Source organism: Pistacia vera, unplaced genomic scaffold (genome assembly GCF_008641045.1).
Source record: "Pistacia vera cultivar Batoury unplaced genomic scaffold, PisVer_v2 Contig188, whole genome shotgun sequence".
In the NCBI taxonomy this organism is placed as follows: Eukaryota; Viridiplantae; Streptophyta; class Magnoliopsida; order Sapindales; family Anacardiaceae; genus Pistacia; species Pistacia vera.
This window is the reverse complement of record NW_022195981.1, coordinates 528,898-543,244: the sequence shown is the minus strand read 5'-3', so window position 1 is coordinate 543,244 and position 14,347 is coordinate 528,898. Positions and strand designations below refer to the sequence as shown.

Sequence of the window (14,347 nt, the reverse complement as noted above, 5' to 3'; positions counted from 1 at the left end):
AGACGGATGGTCAAACAGAAGTGGTCAATCGTTGCTTAGAGACATACCTTTGGTGCTTCATCAATGGCTATCCACAGCAATGGCCAAAATGGGTGCCATAGGCAGAATTCTGGTTCAATACTACTTACCACACTTCTACAGGAATGTGTCCTTTTAAAGCTCTTTATGGCCATGACCCTCCGGCAGTGCTACACTATACGAACCATACTTCTCCAGTTGAAGAGGTTGACCAACAACTTCGGCACCGAAACCATATTATTGAGGAGTTAAAGGACAATCTTTTAAAGGCTCAAAACCGCATGAAAATGTATGCCGATCGCCGTCGCCGAGAGGTAACATTTGAGACAGGTGAATTGGTATATTTGAAGTTACAACCGTATCGATTACGTTCCTCAGCCCGTCACTACAACGAGAAGTTGAGCCCACGGTTTTACGGTCCCTTTGTCATCACGGACAGGATTGGAGCAGTGGCATACAGGCTAGCCCTTCCTTCTTCAGCCCGTATCCACAATGTTTTCCATGTTTCACAACTGAAGAAAGTAACGTTTTCGATTCCCAATAACCAACATCTACTGACAGATCTTAACTAGGATCTAACTTTACAATTGAAACCTAAAGCAGTTCTCAAAAAAAGGAAACTGCTGAATGGCCAATGGGAGGTACTGATTCATGGAAGGGGTTGCCTTCCTATGAAAACACGTGGGAAGATGCAGATATTATTCAGCAACAATTTCCTTCCTTTCACCTTGAGGACAAGGTGATTCTCCTTGGGGAGGGTAATGATGAGCAACCAATAAAGATAGTGTACCACAGGAAGCGTGGGGATAGGAAGGAGAGGAACATGGCCAAATATTTGCAAGGTTGGAAGTTAGGATTTGTTTTAAGTTTGTTTTAGAGGAATATTGGTTGGGACAGATGGCAAGTCATGGTGGAACATAGGTGGAATTCAGTTAGAGTAAAGGGTGACAGGAGAGAATAAAAAGAGGAGGAGTGAAATAGAAAAAGGGCAGAGAATTATAAAGTAAATTGAAAAGAGAGGCTGTTGACCCTCGAAGTTAGTATTTGGGAGGTGACTGACCCTCGAAGTCAGTCTTTTGATTTTCTTTTCCTGATTGTATTTTGCATTACTTTTCTGAGTTGTTTGCTTACTAAATACTGAGGATAGGACTGTTGGAATCTAAGTAGTGTCTGGCTGTAATTTTTTGTTGAGGTTAATACACAGGATCCTATTACTATTTTGGTGAATTTGACTTGTGAGTGCAGATTGTTTGTTGGTAGTTTGCTTGAATTGCAGGTTAGGTCCTATCAGTAAAACAAGCACCTCAAGCCTGGTTTGAAAAATGCTTCTCTTGGTTTATTTTGCGATGAGAACCACCCAATGCATTAATTTTGTGATAAGCTCCTCAACTTTTCTTGGCAAAAACCTGCAGATAGCTTCAAAATGCTTCTCTGGTTCAACACTCTGTGGAGGTTCCAGTCCCAAAGAAATTGAAACAAGATGAATCTGACTCTATATTCCACCCTTGCTTGCCAATGCACTCATAGGTGCTTGTGATTTTACTCAGAGTTTGAAAATGTAATTTTAAGGCCATGATTGACTAAGCATTGTGAGAATTCCATTAAATGCATAGCATGACCTTGCGCTGGATAAGGTATGACCAAAACATGAGGATTTCCCATTTGGTTGTTTCTTTTTCCATGCAATCTTGCCACTCTTACTGAGAGATAATTGAATAAAGTTTTGAAATCTCTTAGAATGTGATTAAAGTTTGAAGAAAAGATTTCAAAGTTGTGTAGCATTTAAAGGAATAGAAGGTTTTGCTCTGCAATTCCAAGAGCTTCCAAGAATAATGAACATTTTTGTTCATGCACTGAAAAAATGACAATCAATGAACCTCAAATCGATTGAAACTTCCTGAAAACATGGTTTAAAATCATAAGAAGTTCATCAGGATTTTATCTAGTGCTGCCTGCACAATGTCATTAGACCTTTGATTAAGCCTTGGGATTAATTAGTATTTTCAGAGCACATGTTACGTAAAATTTGTTCACATCATCAATAATTTTGACAGGAATGACTTTCAAATTGGCATTCTTTTGCTGCAATTCTTTCTTGCAGAAGTTCTTAGTGAAACAAAGTAATAAACTATTCCTTTATCCATTCAATGAAATTCTTAAAATTTTTGTAAGAGCCACCACCTTCTTTGATGTTATTCAAGACCATTTCCTTGAGAGTTAAAGCCTTTGCTTACACCATCCATAGTGGAGTTCCAACCACAGTGGCTTATGAAACAAGCAATAGAAGGATGTCCTAGAACTTTTTCTTGAGGTGCCCAACTAACTATGTTCCAGGAGTGGCAATTCTGTCTCGGAATCCCCGGGATAGGTACCATTCGTGTCATTACTAATATCAGGTGCACCACCCAGGGGAATGGTCTATTGAAGAGTTCAATCCCCAAGGCTAATTCTTGGAACTGGATTTGGTCAAAAATCGTTAAACTGCCAAATGCAATATATACGAGAGACTGAAGTGGTTGTTAATCAAGCCATTCCAAACAAGTTAAGTCTTCTGGCCGGATGCTTCCTGTCAAATCTCCAAGCATATTGCTAGGCAAAAGAGGGCCTATTGGTATGATCTTCGGATCCATATTAAACGCTGCAGGCTCGAGGTCATAAGTTGAATTGCAGAATTATTTTTTTTGATCTGTTGCTTCTAACCATATCTTCAAACAACATTTTCTGCACTTTCATGTTTCCAGGGTAGGCCCACCTGGATGTTCTGTACTCATGGCAGGCATGTTTGGTGACAACTGAAACATCTGTTTCTTTGTTGGAGTGCCTGTAGAAGAAAATCTCAGCCAAAATTAAGTAAAGAATAGGCAATCAATTATCAAAAATCTTTTATATAGGGTTCAACTCCAGTTTCAAGTCCTAGTTCTACTTATAATTTTTCTATTAGAAAATCCAGCTAGTGTAAAATCAGTATTTTGTAATAAAAACATTTTTGCATCTCTGGATTAACATGTAAACCATCTAAAATTCCCTATATTTAGGAAGAAATCCAATTGATGCCTCTCTTTTATGGTGCTCCATGTGCTGTTTTAAATACTCAGAAATCTCTCATGACAGCCACCATGAACTATATCTCACCATGATTATCTATTATTTCCTCATCAATCAACTTCTGGATGCTAGATCTTAAGACTAGTCGCGTAGCTATAGCATGGTAGATGTTGGTGTTTTAGCTTATGTCGGATGTGCAAAGAAAAGGAGAACTGAAGAGAACTAATCTAATTTCATTAACAAACAAGAACTGCATATAACATGCTTTTGCTTACTGTTACAACCACTGTCAGTAAGACTTTTACACGATCCCAGCTAATCCACACAAATCCACCAATTACATTACATATTAGAGACACAAATCCTCAAAATAGGCTGAGTTACTTAAGTCAAATTTTAACACTCAAGTTGACAAATTAAGCCTAAACTACTGAACACAAAACATCACCATGCACGTCACTTTGGTTGCATCAAAACCAGCTTCAAGCTTTCAGTTCTAGCAAAATATACTTCCAGCACAGCATCAACCTTCAACACTCCTCCTTGATGCTTTGGCTGGAAACACCAAGTTCTTGTCTTAGGGCTTTAAACTTGGATTTGCACAAAGCCTTTGTCATAATGTCAGCAACTTGTTCTTCTCCTCTACAGTGCATTAAGCTCACTTCACCACATTGTTCAGCTTCCCTTACTGCATGATATTTAATCTTGATGTGCTTAGTTCTGCCGTGGAGCACAGGGTTCTTTGCCATGGCCACTGCCGACTAGTTATCACACAGGATTAATGTAGGACCATCCTGCACTTGGTGCAAATCATCCAGCATCTTCCTAAGCCATACAGCCTAGTTCACTGTTGCTGCAGCAAAAATATATTCAGCTTCAGCAGTAGATTGTGCCACAGTCTCCTGCTTCCTTGACAGCTAGCAAATTGCACCCTGATTTAAGTAAAATACATAACCAGATGTGCTTTTTGCATCATCCAGGGATCCACCCCAGTCACTATCAGTATACCCCAACAATTTCAGACTTTCAGCTTTCTTAAAACAGATGCCTAACATGATGGTTCCTTTTACATTCCTTAGCACATGTTTAACAGCCTTGAAATGCAGTTCACTTGGGTTGCTCATGAACCTTGAAAGGTAACTTGCAATGAACATAAGATCAAGTCTGGTGGCTGTGTAATACAGCAAACTTCCTACCAAGCTCCTGTATTTCCCTTCATCCACCCTCTCTGCACCATTAGTTTTGCTCAGTTTCAGGTTCGGAACCAGTGGGGTATCCACTGGTTTACAATTCTCCATTCCAAACTTCATGAAAATCTCGGTTGCATACCTTTGTTGACACACAAAAATCTCACCTGCAGTCTGACTTATTTCCATGCCTAGGAAATATTTCATCAATCCTAAGTCAGTCATTTCAAACTCAGTTTGCATGGCCGACTTAAACTAGTCCAACTCTTCAGGATTGCTTCTAGTCACCAATAAGTCATCAACATAGAGAGAGACCACAGCCAAACCCCTTCCAATTTTCCTAATGTAGAGAGTGTGTTCATTTGGACTTCTAGTGTAACCAAGGCTACACAAATGGTCATTTATTCGGTTGTCCTAGGCTCTAGGGGCTTGCTTCAAGCCATACAAGGCTTTCCTTAGCAGATACACATGATCCTCTTTGCCCTCAACCTTGTAGCCTTCTGGTTGCTCCACAAAAATCTCCTCTGAAATCCACCCATTTAGGAATGTTGATTTGACATCCAGTTGGAAAATTTTCCAGTTAAACTGAGTTGCAAGTGTTAACAGCAACCTTATTGTGTCTTGCCTAGCTACCGGGGCAAATGTTTCTGAAAAGTCAATAACTGGTTGCTGTGCAAAGCCCTTGACCACCAGCCTTGCTTTGTGCTTGTAGATTGAGCCATCAGGATTAATTTTCAGTTTGAAAATCCATTTCACCTGAATTACTTTCCTTTTTTCAGGTCTTGGTACCAACTTCCAGGTTTGGTTTTTATCAATCATGCTGAGCTCCTCCTACATTGCAGCCTTCCACAATTCAGACTTAGCAGCTTCAAGATAACATTTTGGTTCCACCACTGCCACATTGCACCTTTTGTATACATTAGCCAGTGATCTTGTCCCTCTAACAACATGTTCTTCTTCCTCATCTGAATCTGCCTCTTGGATAAGCTCCTCATTCATCTCTTCCTGTCTTGATTCAGCCTGCACATCAACTCTCTTTTCTTCCTAGTTCCAGACTACACCTTCATCAACCTTTATATCTCTTGTGATTACAATCTTCCTAGATTCAGGGATATAAACTCTATAGGCTTTAGAGTTGCTGCTGTAGCCTATAAGTATCCCAATTTCAGCCTATCATCCAATTTGGATCTTTTGCTTACTAGGATCATTACATAGGCTATACTTCCAAATACTTTCAAGCTCCCTATAGCTGGTTTGACTCCACTCCAAGCCTCAATTGGTGTTTGATGTTTGACTGCCTTGGTGGGCAGCCTATTCAAAAGGAAAACTGTTGTATTAACAGCTTCAGCCTAGAACACTTTAGGAAGGTTTTTTTTCAGTCATCATGCACCTAGCCATTTCCATAATGGTTCAGTTTCTTCTCTCACAAACACCATTCTGCTGAAGGGTGTATGGGGCTATGAACTGATGCTAAATTCTCGCTTCACTGAAAATTGTGCTGAATTCATTTGAGGTGTATTATGTCCCATTGTCGCTCCTTATAGTTTTGATCAAAGTTCCAGCTTCATTCTCCACCAGCAACTTGAATTTCTTGAACACAGCAGCCACCTCATTTTTCTGCTTCAGAAAATACACCCAAGCCACCCTTGAGTAATCATCAATAAAGAGTACAAAGTACTTGCTGCCATTTAAGGATTCAGTCTTCATAGGACCACACACATCAATGTGGATCAATTGCAGCTTATGACATGCTCTCCAAGCTTGATCCGAAAGGAATGATGGCCTGCTAAGTTTGCCAAGTTGGCAGGCTGTGCATAAGGACTTTTTCTCCTCTATTTCAAGCAGCTCCAGCACCATGTCTCTTGCCATAAGTTCTTCAATTCCCAAGTAATGAAAGTGGCCAAACGTTTTATGCCACAAATCAGACTCTTCAACCCTGTTGGTTAGTGCTAAGCTCATTGGTTTTTTTCACTCTACCGGGAAGCTTTTTCCCAGTATCCTAACACTCATTAATTCATTTCCCTCACAATCCATTATTACACAAGCATGGTTTTGAAAATGTAAAGTGTAATTCTTCTCTAACATTTGACCTACACTTAATAGATTTTGTGCAATTTCAAGGACAAATAAAACACTTGAAATGATCTTGGTGCCTGCTTGAGTTTGGAAAGCCACATCACCAATCCTTTTTGCCTCCACATAGTCACCATTTCCAACCTTGACCTTGGAGTTGTAGGTTCTATCCATCCTGACAAAATTCTCCAATTTTGCTGCCATGTGGTTGGTACAACCACTGTCTATTAGCCAAACATCACCGCTGGTCTGCATAGAGTAGCATGAAGCTACAAACAACTATTTAGGTTCACTGCCCTGCTGCTGGTCCTCTGCACTTTGTGCTTGCTGTAATGGTTGTGCACCTTTGTTCTTGCACACTTTTTCAATGTGCCCAAACTGTTTGCACCCCTTGCATTGGATCCCAGGTCTGAACCAGCACTTACTATCTGGATGTCCCTTCTTTTTGCAGTGGGAACATGGTGGATAATTCCTTACTCCACTCGGTTTTCCCCACTGTCCACTAGTTCTCTCTTTTCCTCTCTTATCTCTAGCATGCTTCCTATTGCTTCCCTGCACATTCAATCCCTTTTGAGCAGCCATCATTGCACCTTCATTGGAGTCCTCTTGTCTCATCAGCCTTCTCTGTTCTTGAGCCTGCAGGGCATGGACCAATTCGATGAGGCTGATTTGGGAGAGGTCCTTTGAATCTTCTAAGGAAGATATCTTGGACTCAAACCTTTCGGGTAGGCTGACTAACACTTTCTCAACTATCATCTTGTCACTCATCTCAACTCCCAACAACCTAATCTTGTTCACCACACTAATAAGCCTGTCTACATACTCTTTTACTTTCTCTACCTCCTACATTCTTAGCATTTCAAACTCTCTCCGCAAGTTCATAACTTGCATATTTCGAGTTGTATCACTTCCCATGAACTCCTCCCTTAGTCTATCCCAAGCTTCCTTTGCAGTTTCACACGCCATTATCCTTGTAAATATAAGGTCTGTTACAGCAGAGTGTTTTTGAGAGAGGGCTCTTGGAGCTTTTGACATCTCTTCCTCATACATCCTCATTTGATTCAGGGTGGGGTTTGGACCAAGCTGCGGTGGCTGTTTTTCTTCTTCCACATACTGCCACAACCCTTGTCCTCTTAGATAGGCTCTCATTCTAACAGCCCAAATATGATATTGGTCCCCATTGAACACCGAAGGTGAGAGAGATGGAAACCACGTTGCAGTTGCTGTTCTCCGGAAGGTTGAAGTTTGATGGTGATTCAAGATGTTTTTTTTGAGTGAATTTGTTAAATGATAGTTTGTTAATCCAGCTCTGATACCATGTTGGTGTTTTAGCTTATGCCGGATGTGCAAAGAAAAGGAGAATTGAAGAGAACTAATCTAATTTCATTAACAAACAAGAACTGCATATAACATGCTTTTGCTTACTGTTACAACCACTACCAGTGAGACTTTTACACAATCCCAGCTAATCCACACAAATCCACCAACTACATTACATATTAGAGACACAAAGCCTCAAAATAGGCTGAGTTACTTAAGTCAAATTTTAACACACAAGTAGACAAATTAAGCTAAACTACTACACACAAAACAGCACCATGCACGTCACTTTGGTTGCATCAAAACCAGCTTCAAGCTTTCAGTTCCAGCAAAATATACTTCCAGCACAGCATCAACCTTCAACAGTAGAAGATAGCTCCCCTAATTCCCTTCTCCACTGCAACGTCCATGGCCCATTTGATTAGGTGATCTGCTAGAATACAAGTGATCTTATTATTATCTGATGCATTAATATCTTTAATAAGCTCCTCAACTTTCCTGGGCATAATCTGTAAGACTGCTTCAACCAGCTTCTCTGGTTGGTCCCTCATCGCCAAAGATTCCAGTCCTAGATGAACCAAAACATGATGAATCTGATTCCCAGTACAATTCTTCGTCGCAAATGCATTCATTATCTGCTTATGGTTATAGTCTGTAATTACAAATGTAATTTTAATGCCATGTATCACTGGGCACTGTGAAAGCTCTATCAAAGGAATCACATGACCCTGCTTTACACAAGATATAGCCAAAACATGTGGGTCTCCCATTTGGTTCTTTGCATATTCTTCCTTAAGATTATCAATTTATATAGGGAGATGACCGAGTAAAAATAAATCTCAATCTGTGGTCCCATCCTTTCAAAATCCTTGTTGCTCGATAAATTTGAATTGTTAACTTTTGTCATTGTCTGACTGCTTTCAAACATGTTTGCCGGCACATTGATTAATTCCAGTTTAAAAGTTATTTTCAATGCTTTCATCATCAGAAAAGAAATTTACTGATAGCTTTTGGATGCAAATGCAAGCAGACCAAAAGGAAACCATTTTATTTGTATGAAAATTGCAAAATAACCTTAGACAAATTACTATATGCAATCTGACAAGAAAGCTGTAGTACATTACTTATTCCTTTATCCATTCAATGAAATTCATAAAATTTTTGTAAGAGCAACCGCCTTCTTTGATGTTGTTCATGACTATTTCCTTGAGATGCAAAACCCTTGTTCTGTACTCCGCATTATCTAACAGCTGATCCACTTTACTTCGGATTTCTTCTCTTCTGATGACTTCTTTTTCATCTTTAGTAAATGCCAATCCGACCTTCCAAATATCACAAATGTAGGTCCGGTTGAGGAACTGGTCAGCAAAATAAGGCCAGCACAAGAAAGGTAATCCATTGCTTACACCTTCCATAGTGGAGTTCCAGCCACAGTGGCTTAAGAAGCAAGAAATGGAAGTATGCGCAAGGACTTTCTGTTGAGGTGCCCAACTAACTATATGCCCACGACTAGCCACTCTATCTAAGAATCCTTCTGGATAGGCATCACTCATGTCATCAATAATATTAGGACGCACAACCCAGAGGAATGGTCTGTTGGAGAGTTCAAGTCCCAAGGCCAATTCATGGAACTGTTTTCGATCAAGAATAGTTGAACTGCCAAATGCAATGTATATCACTGATTGTGGTTGCTGTTGGTCAAGCCATTTGAAACAATTGAAGTCTTCTTGCCAGAAGCTTCCTCCTGTGTCTTCACATCTGCTGCTTGCCAAAAGTGGGCCTATTGGTATGATATTTGGATTCATGTCAAATGCTGCCGCTTCCAGGTCATAAGTTGAATTGCAGAGTATCTTGTCTGCCAATTTTCTTGATCTGTTGCATCTAACCATATTATCAAATACCATTTTTGTCAATTTCGTGTTCTTATAGCTGGTCCACCACAAATGGTCTGTACTCATGGTAGGCATGGTTGGTGACAACTGAAACACTTGTTTCTTTGTTGTTCCTGCAAAAGAAAATATCAAATGAATTAAGCATAGCAGAAACATTCAACTGTTAACATCTTTGTGTTAACTCCTAGTTCTGCTTATAGTTCTTCAAGGCCAAACAACTGAATTTATGTTGCAAAATTTTTGAACCAAGACTCCTGATATATATAGATAGAAAACACATTGAGTTGAAGACTGAATAATTGGGATTGTTCCTAAATCTAAACTGTTATCACCGAATATTGTTCTCAAGAATGACCTAATACTACTGTATTGCTTGCAAGAGTTTGTGAAGATGATCTTACCATCATTATTGATAACTCCATCATCTATCAACTTCTGGACGTTAGATCCGAAGACCAATTGTGTGGCTGCTGAAGGATAGAAGACAGCTCCCTTGATTCCCTTCTGCACTGCAATTTCCATGGGCCAGCTATGTAAGTCATCTGTTAGAACACAAGTGATCTTATCACTGTCTGATAAATCAATATTTTCAATGAGCTCCTCAACTTTCCTTGGCATAAACTTTAATACTCCTTCAACCAACTTCTCAGGTTCTGGAGAATCCAGTCCTACAAAAACCGAAACAAGATGAATTTGATTGTTTTCACCATTCTTTGTTGATGGCACATTCACGATTTTATTGTCTGTATTCACAAACGTAATTCTGATTCCATGTTTGACTAAGCATTGTGAAAGCTCCATTAAAGGAATCACATGACCCTGCGCTGGACAAGGTATAACCAAAACATGTGGATTTCCCATTTCGTTCTTCACTTTTCTTTCTTGAAATTGATTTCATCTATATATAAGATCATTAGGCTTAAAAAAAAAAAAAAAAAAAAAAAAACAAAACAAAACAAAATTTTGAAGAGAGTATTACGTTTCCCATATTTTCTTTTGACTTTGCATTAATTATTTAGTATCTAATTGTTTGCTTTCATCATTATCTAACAGCTTCAAACCTCCTGATTCACGTGGGATATTTCAATTGTGCCTACCCATTATGAAAGTTACTTTATGATATTGTAATAATGCCGACAGATTATAACATGAGTAATGCTACAGTCACCGAAAGTTGTATACTGAATCTGTACACCGAATGACGTGACAAAATCCTAACCGTTTATTTATTATCAATTAATATTAATCAATGATCAAGATTTTGTCACGTCATTCAATGCACATATTCGGTGCATAACTTTCGGTGGTGGCTCTATCATTTTCGTTATAACATATAATTAGTAAAACCTACAAAGCGTGGTCCTGATATGGATGTCCTCTCTACAAACATGATACATGTGGATTGAGAATTCAGTAATTTACAAACATTCATTTTAATTTCAAAAAAAATTATTTTATTACTGTGAAAAAGATACACAGTGGACCGATGGCAAGACACCAGGGAGACAACACTAATGACGTGTCTCCATCCTACAACTCTCTAACAAATTGATATTCTTGTGGTCCTATGATTGTTGTGCTGTCATTCTCTCATTACTATTCTTATCCACCAAGTTTTGTAAATTGACCAGGAAGCGTTATTCTCTCATTACTATTCTTGCCCACCAAGTTTTGTAAATTGACCAAGAAGCGTCATTCTCTCATTATTATTCTTGCCCACCAAGTTTTGTAAATTGATAGGAAGCTTCCTGAATTTGTTAGGTAAATGAGTATAAATTAATTGTTTTACAATAATGAAAAGCATCTTCCAGTCAAGCTTAATATTCAGTGTCTCTCTCTGGCTCTGCTCTTTCTCTTTTTTCTCACTATTACTCATTAAAATATTTATAAAAAAAAGTGAGTTGAGCTAGCTGGACTTTTCATAGTTTAACAAATGAAGATCTGTTGAGATAACGGCGTCATCAAAGTAAGGCCAGAATAGGAAAGGTACCTCGGTAAGTAGTTTAACTTTCTATGCCTGAGACCAATAGAAAAGTAACTTGAAACCTCTAAAATGCGCTTGGCTTCTTGAGATCTAGTTCCTTCAGCCATAACACCGGTTCTATTCACTGCAAGGAAACATTATTCATCATAGATTTTCGCAACACGAAGAATATGGTTGAACAATGTGTGATGACCTTATTTATGCCTTCAGCCATTCAACAAAATTCTTGAAATTATTATCTGAGCTCCACCTTCTTGGATGCTATTCAGCACCCTTCCTTGAGATCCAAAACATTTGCTTTATGCTTCCATTACCCAGCAGTTCTTCCAGTTTAGTTTTGAATTCCTTTAAAAATCGAGAGAGTTAAAAAAAAAAAAAAAAAAAAAAAAAAAAAAAAAACCATAAAATAAAGAACAGCAATAACAACCACACAAAAGCACATGATATTTGCGTGATTCGGTATAACTCGTCTATATCTACAGATGAGACGTTTTCATTATAAAATATGAATACGATACAAGTGTCTCATCTCACACTTTCTTTCTAATGTTTCTATTAACGTTATGGCCTTATCTTACCGGAGGTACGGCCGGATGGCGTTCACACAACACCATCTCACTCTTCATGACTGTTGGGTGGAGTTCACACAGCACAACCCGCTCTTAGTGACTACCGAGTGGGGATCACAAAGCATCTACACAGTTTTCATAACTATCGGGTGGAGACCACAAAGCACCTACCCGTTTCTCATGACTTTGGGTGACGATCACAAAGCTCAATCCTTTTCTAAACCTATCGGGTGACGATCACAAGCATCACTCCTTTTCTAATAACTATCTGTATGATCACAAGCACACTCCTTTTCTAATAACTATTGGGTGACGTCACAAAGCATCACTCCTTTTCTAATACTATCGGTGACGATCACAAAGCTCAACCCATTTCTACTAAATATCGGGTGACGATCAAATTATCAACCCATTTCTACTAAAATCGGGTGACGATCACAAAGCATCAACCCATTTCTACTAAATATCGGGTGACGATCACGAAGCATCAACCCATTTCTAATAACTTTCTCTACTCTAGCACTTCTCATTCTCTCTACCCGTAGAGTAGTTGCATTCACAAAGTTCTCTACTCATAAAGCAAGTGTATACACAAAGTTTTCTACTCTTCTTAAGTCACTTCTCAATGCCCAAATAATGCTATGGATGGTTCATCTCCACTAATGCACTTATGAATGCCGACAAGCAATGTTGCACGATTAAGTTCACTACTCATACTCAAACCTCTACTAGGCATTCATTAAACAACTCAATGTGCATAACAAAACTCTACTATAACAATAATTCTTGTCTTTCTCTAACCATCCAAAATGGAGAGAACTCCCTCACATAGTCATAAATCCCCATAGAATAACACTTCTAAAAAGGATTTCTCATATCCTTCAATTCCATCTCAAACTACATTCCCAACCCGACATCTCACTTCTCATAATCAAAGTGTATGAACAACCATAAAGCAATAATTATCTCCATTTAAATCTTAATAACATAGCATATCACATGTATATACATACACACATAATTACAATTAACTCTCTATTCAAGAAAGTTCTCAAATCTCTACTTGGGTTGGGGTTTACTTACCTTGTGATGGAGAGATCTTACTAGCTCTTCCTTTCTCTTGGTTTGCTTGATTTTTCTCTACCTTAGGATGCCTTAGATTGATCTTCTACCCCAAATCACTCCAAAAGCCCTCTAAAAACCCTTGAACAATTGGAAGAGAAATTGAGAGGAAGTAAAAAGGAGAGTGGCAGTGGAGAAGAAGAATGAAGGGTTTTGCAATGACTTAATTCCTTTTAATACAATTTATGCACAAGCATTCCCATTTTGCCCTTACTCTTCCTTGGGAATTCCATCTATACCCTTTGATTCATTACAAACACATCCCCATATTAACATATTCTCTAAGCAAAATCCTTACATTTTACTCCCCACTTTTCCTACTAATTAGGGGTAGAATGGTCAAATTGCCCTTAGGGAAGAAAATATCTAAAACTTAACCAACATTTTGGTCGACCCGTTGCCGCGGCAAAAAAGCTTCTATCGCCACGGCGAAACTGTCCAGCAGCTTCCCCGGCTTAAACACCTCTTCGCCCCGGTGAAGCCTGGAACACCAAACTTCTTCTATTTTTAACCAATTTCAAGGCAAGTATTCAACATACCACTCAAACAAAGGCCAACCAAACAAATAATACTAATAAACCGACTCAAATAAGAGCAAAAGGAGAGACATTAGCTACGTACCTCAAGTGGGGCGTTACATATAAAAAGTTTGATTCATTCATGATTGAGATAGGTTTTAATAGATGCAATTATGATAGTTGTTTCTATTTTAAAAGAGTTTCTGAACTGACTTACATTTTCCTTCTATTGTATGTGGATGATATGCTTGTGGCTTGTCATGAACAATCTGAGCTGTCTCGGTTGAAAAAGATTCTTAACACCAAATTTGAGATGAAAGAGCTGGGTCAGGCTCAAAAGATTCTTGGGATATCAATCATTAAAGACAGAGTTCATGAAAGTTTAAAGATGGTTCAGGAAGATTATGCTGAAAAGATCCTGCAGAAGTTCAATATGAAGGATGCAAAGGCTGTCCAAACTCCCCTTGGTCAGCATTTTAAGCTGTCTCAAGATCAAAGTCCCCAAACTGAAGAGGAAAAACTTGAGATGTCATCAGTCCCTTATGCTAATGTATTGGGTAGTCTAATGTATTTGATGATATGTTCAAGACCTAACTTGGCCTATTCAGTAAGCATTGTG

At 38.7% G+C, this 14,347-nt stretch overlaps 3 protein-coding genes across 3 annotated transcripts; all 3 read right to left on the bottom strand.

Annotated features, from left to right (window-relative positions):
- Nucleotides 1-3,980: 3,980 nt before the first annotated feature.
- Nucleotides 3,981-4,439, bottom strand: LOC116126976 (secreted RxLR effector protein 161-like). Its single transcript, XM_031412644.1, has one exon. The coding sequence runs from the start codon at nt 4,437-4,439 to the stop codon at nt 3,981-3,983; it is 459 nt and encodes a 152-aa protein (XP_031268504.1).
- A 2,163-nt stretch (nt 4,440-6,602) lies between these two features.
- LOC116126975 lies at nt 6,603-7,472 on the bottom strand. Its single transcript, XM_031412643.1, has 2 exons — nt 7,189-7,472; nt 6,603-7,107 (listed from the first exon to the last, which is right to left on the bottom strand). Exons 1-2 carry the CDS (start codon nt 7,470-7,472, stop codon nt 6,603-6,605), a joined length of 789 nt encoding a protein of 262 aa, XP_031268503.1.
- Nucleotides 7,473-8,664: 1,192 nt separating this feature from the next.
- LOC116126936 (UDP-glycosyltransferase 83A1-like) lies at nt 8,665-10,428 on the bottom strand. The gene is made up of 2 exons (XM_031412607.1): nt 9,937-10,428; nt 8,665-9,648 (listed from the first exon to the last, which is right to left on the bottom strand). Exons 1-2 carry the CDS (start codon nt 10,394-10,396, stop codon nt 8,768-8,770), a joined length of 1,341 nt encoding a protein of 446 aa, XP_031268467.1. The 5' UTR covers nt 10,397-10,428; the 3' UTR covers nt 8,665-8,767.
- Between the last annotated feature and the right edge of the window lie 3,919 nt (nt 10,429-14,347).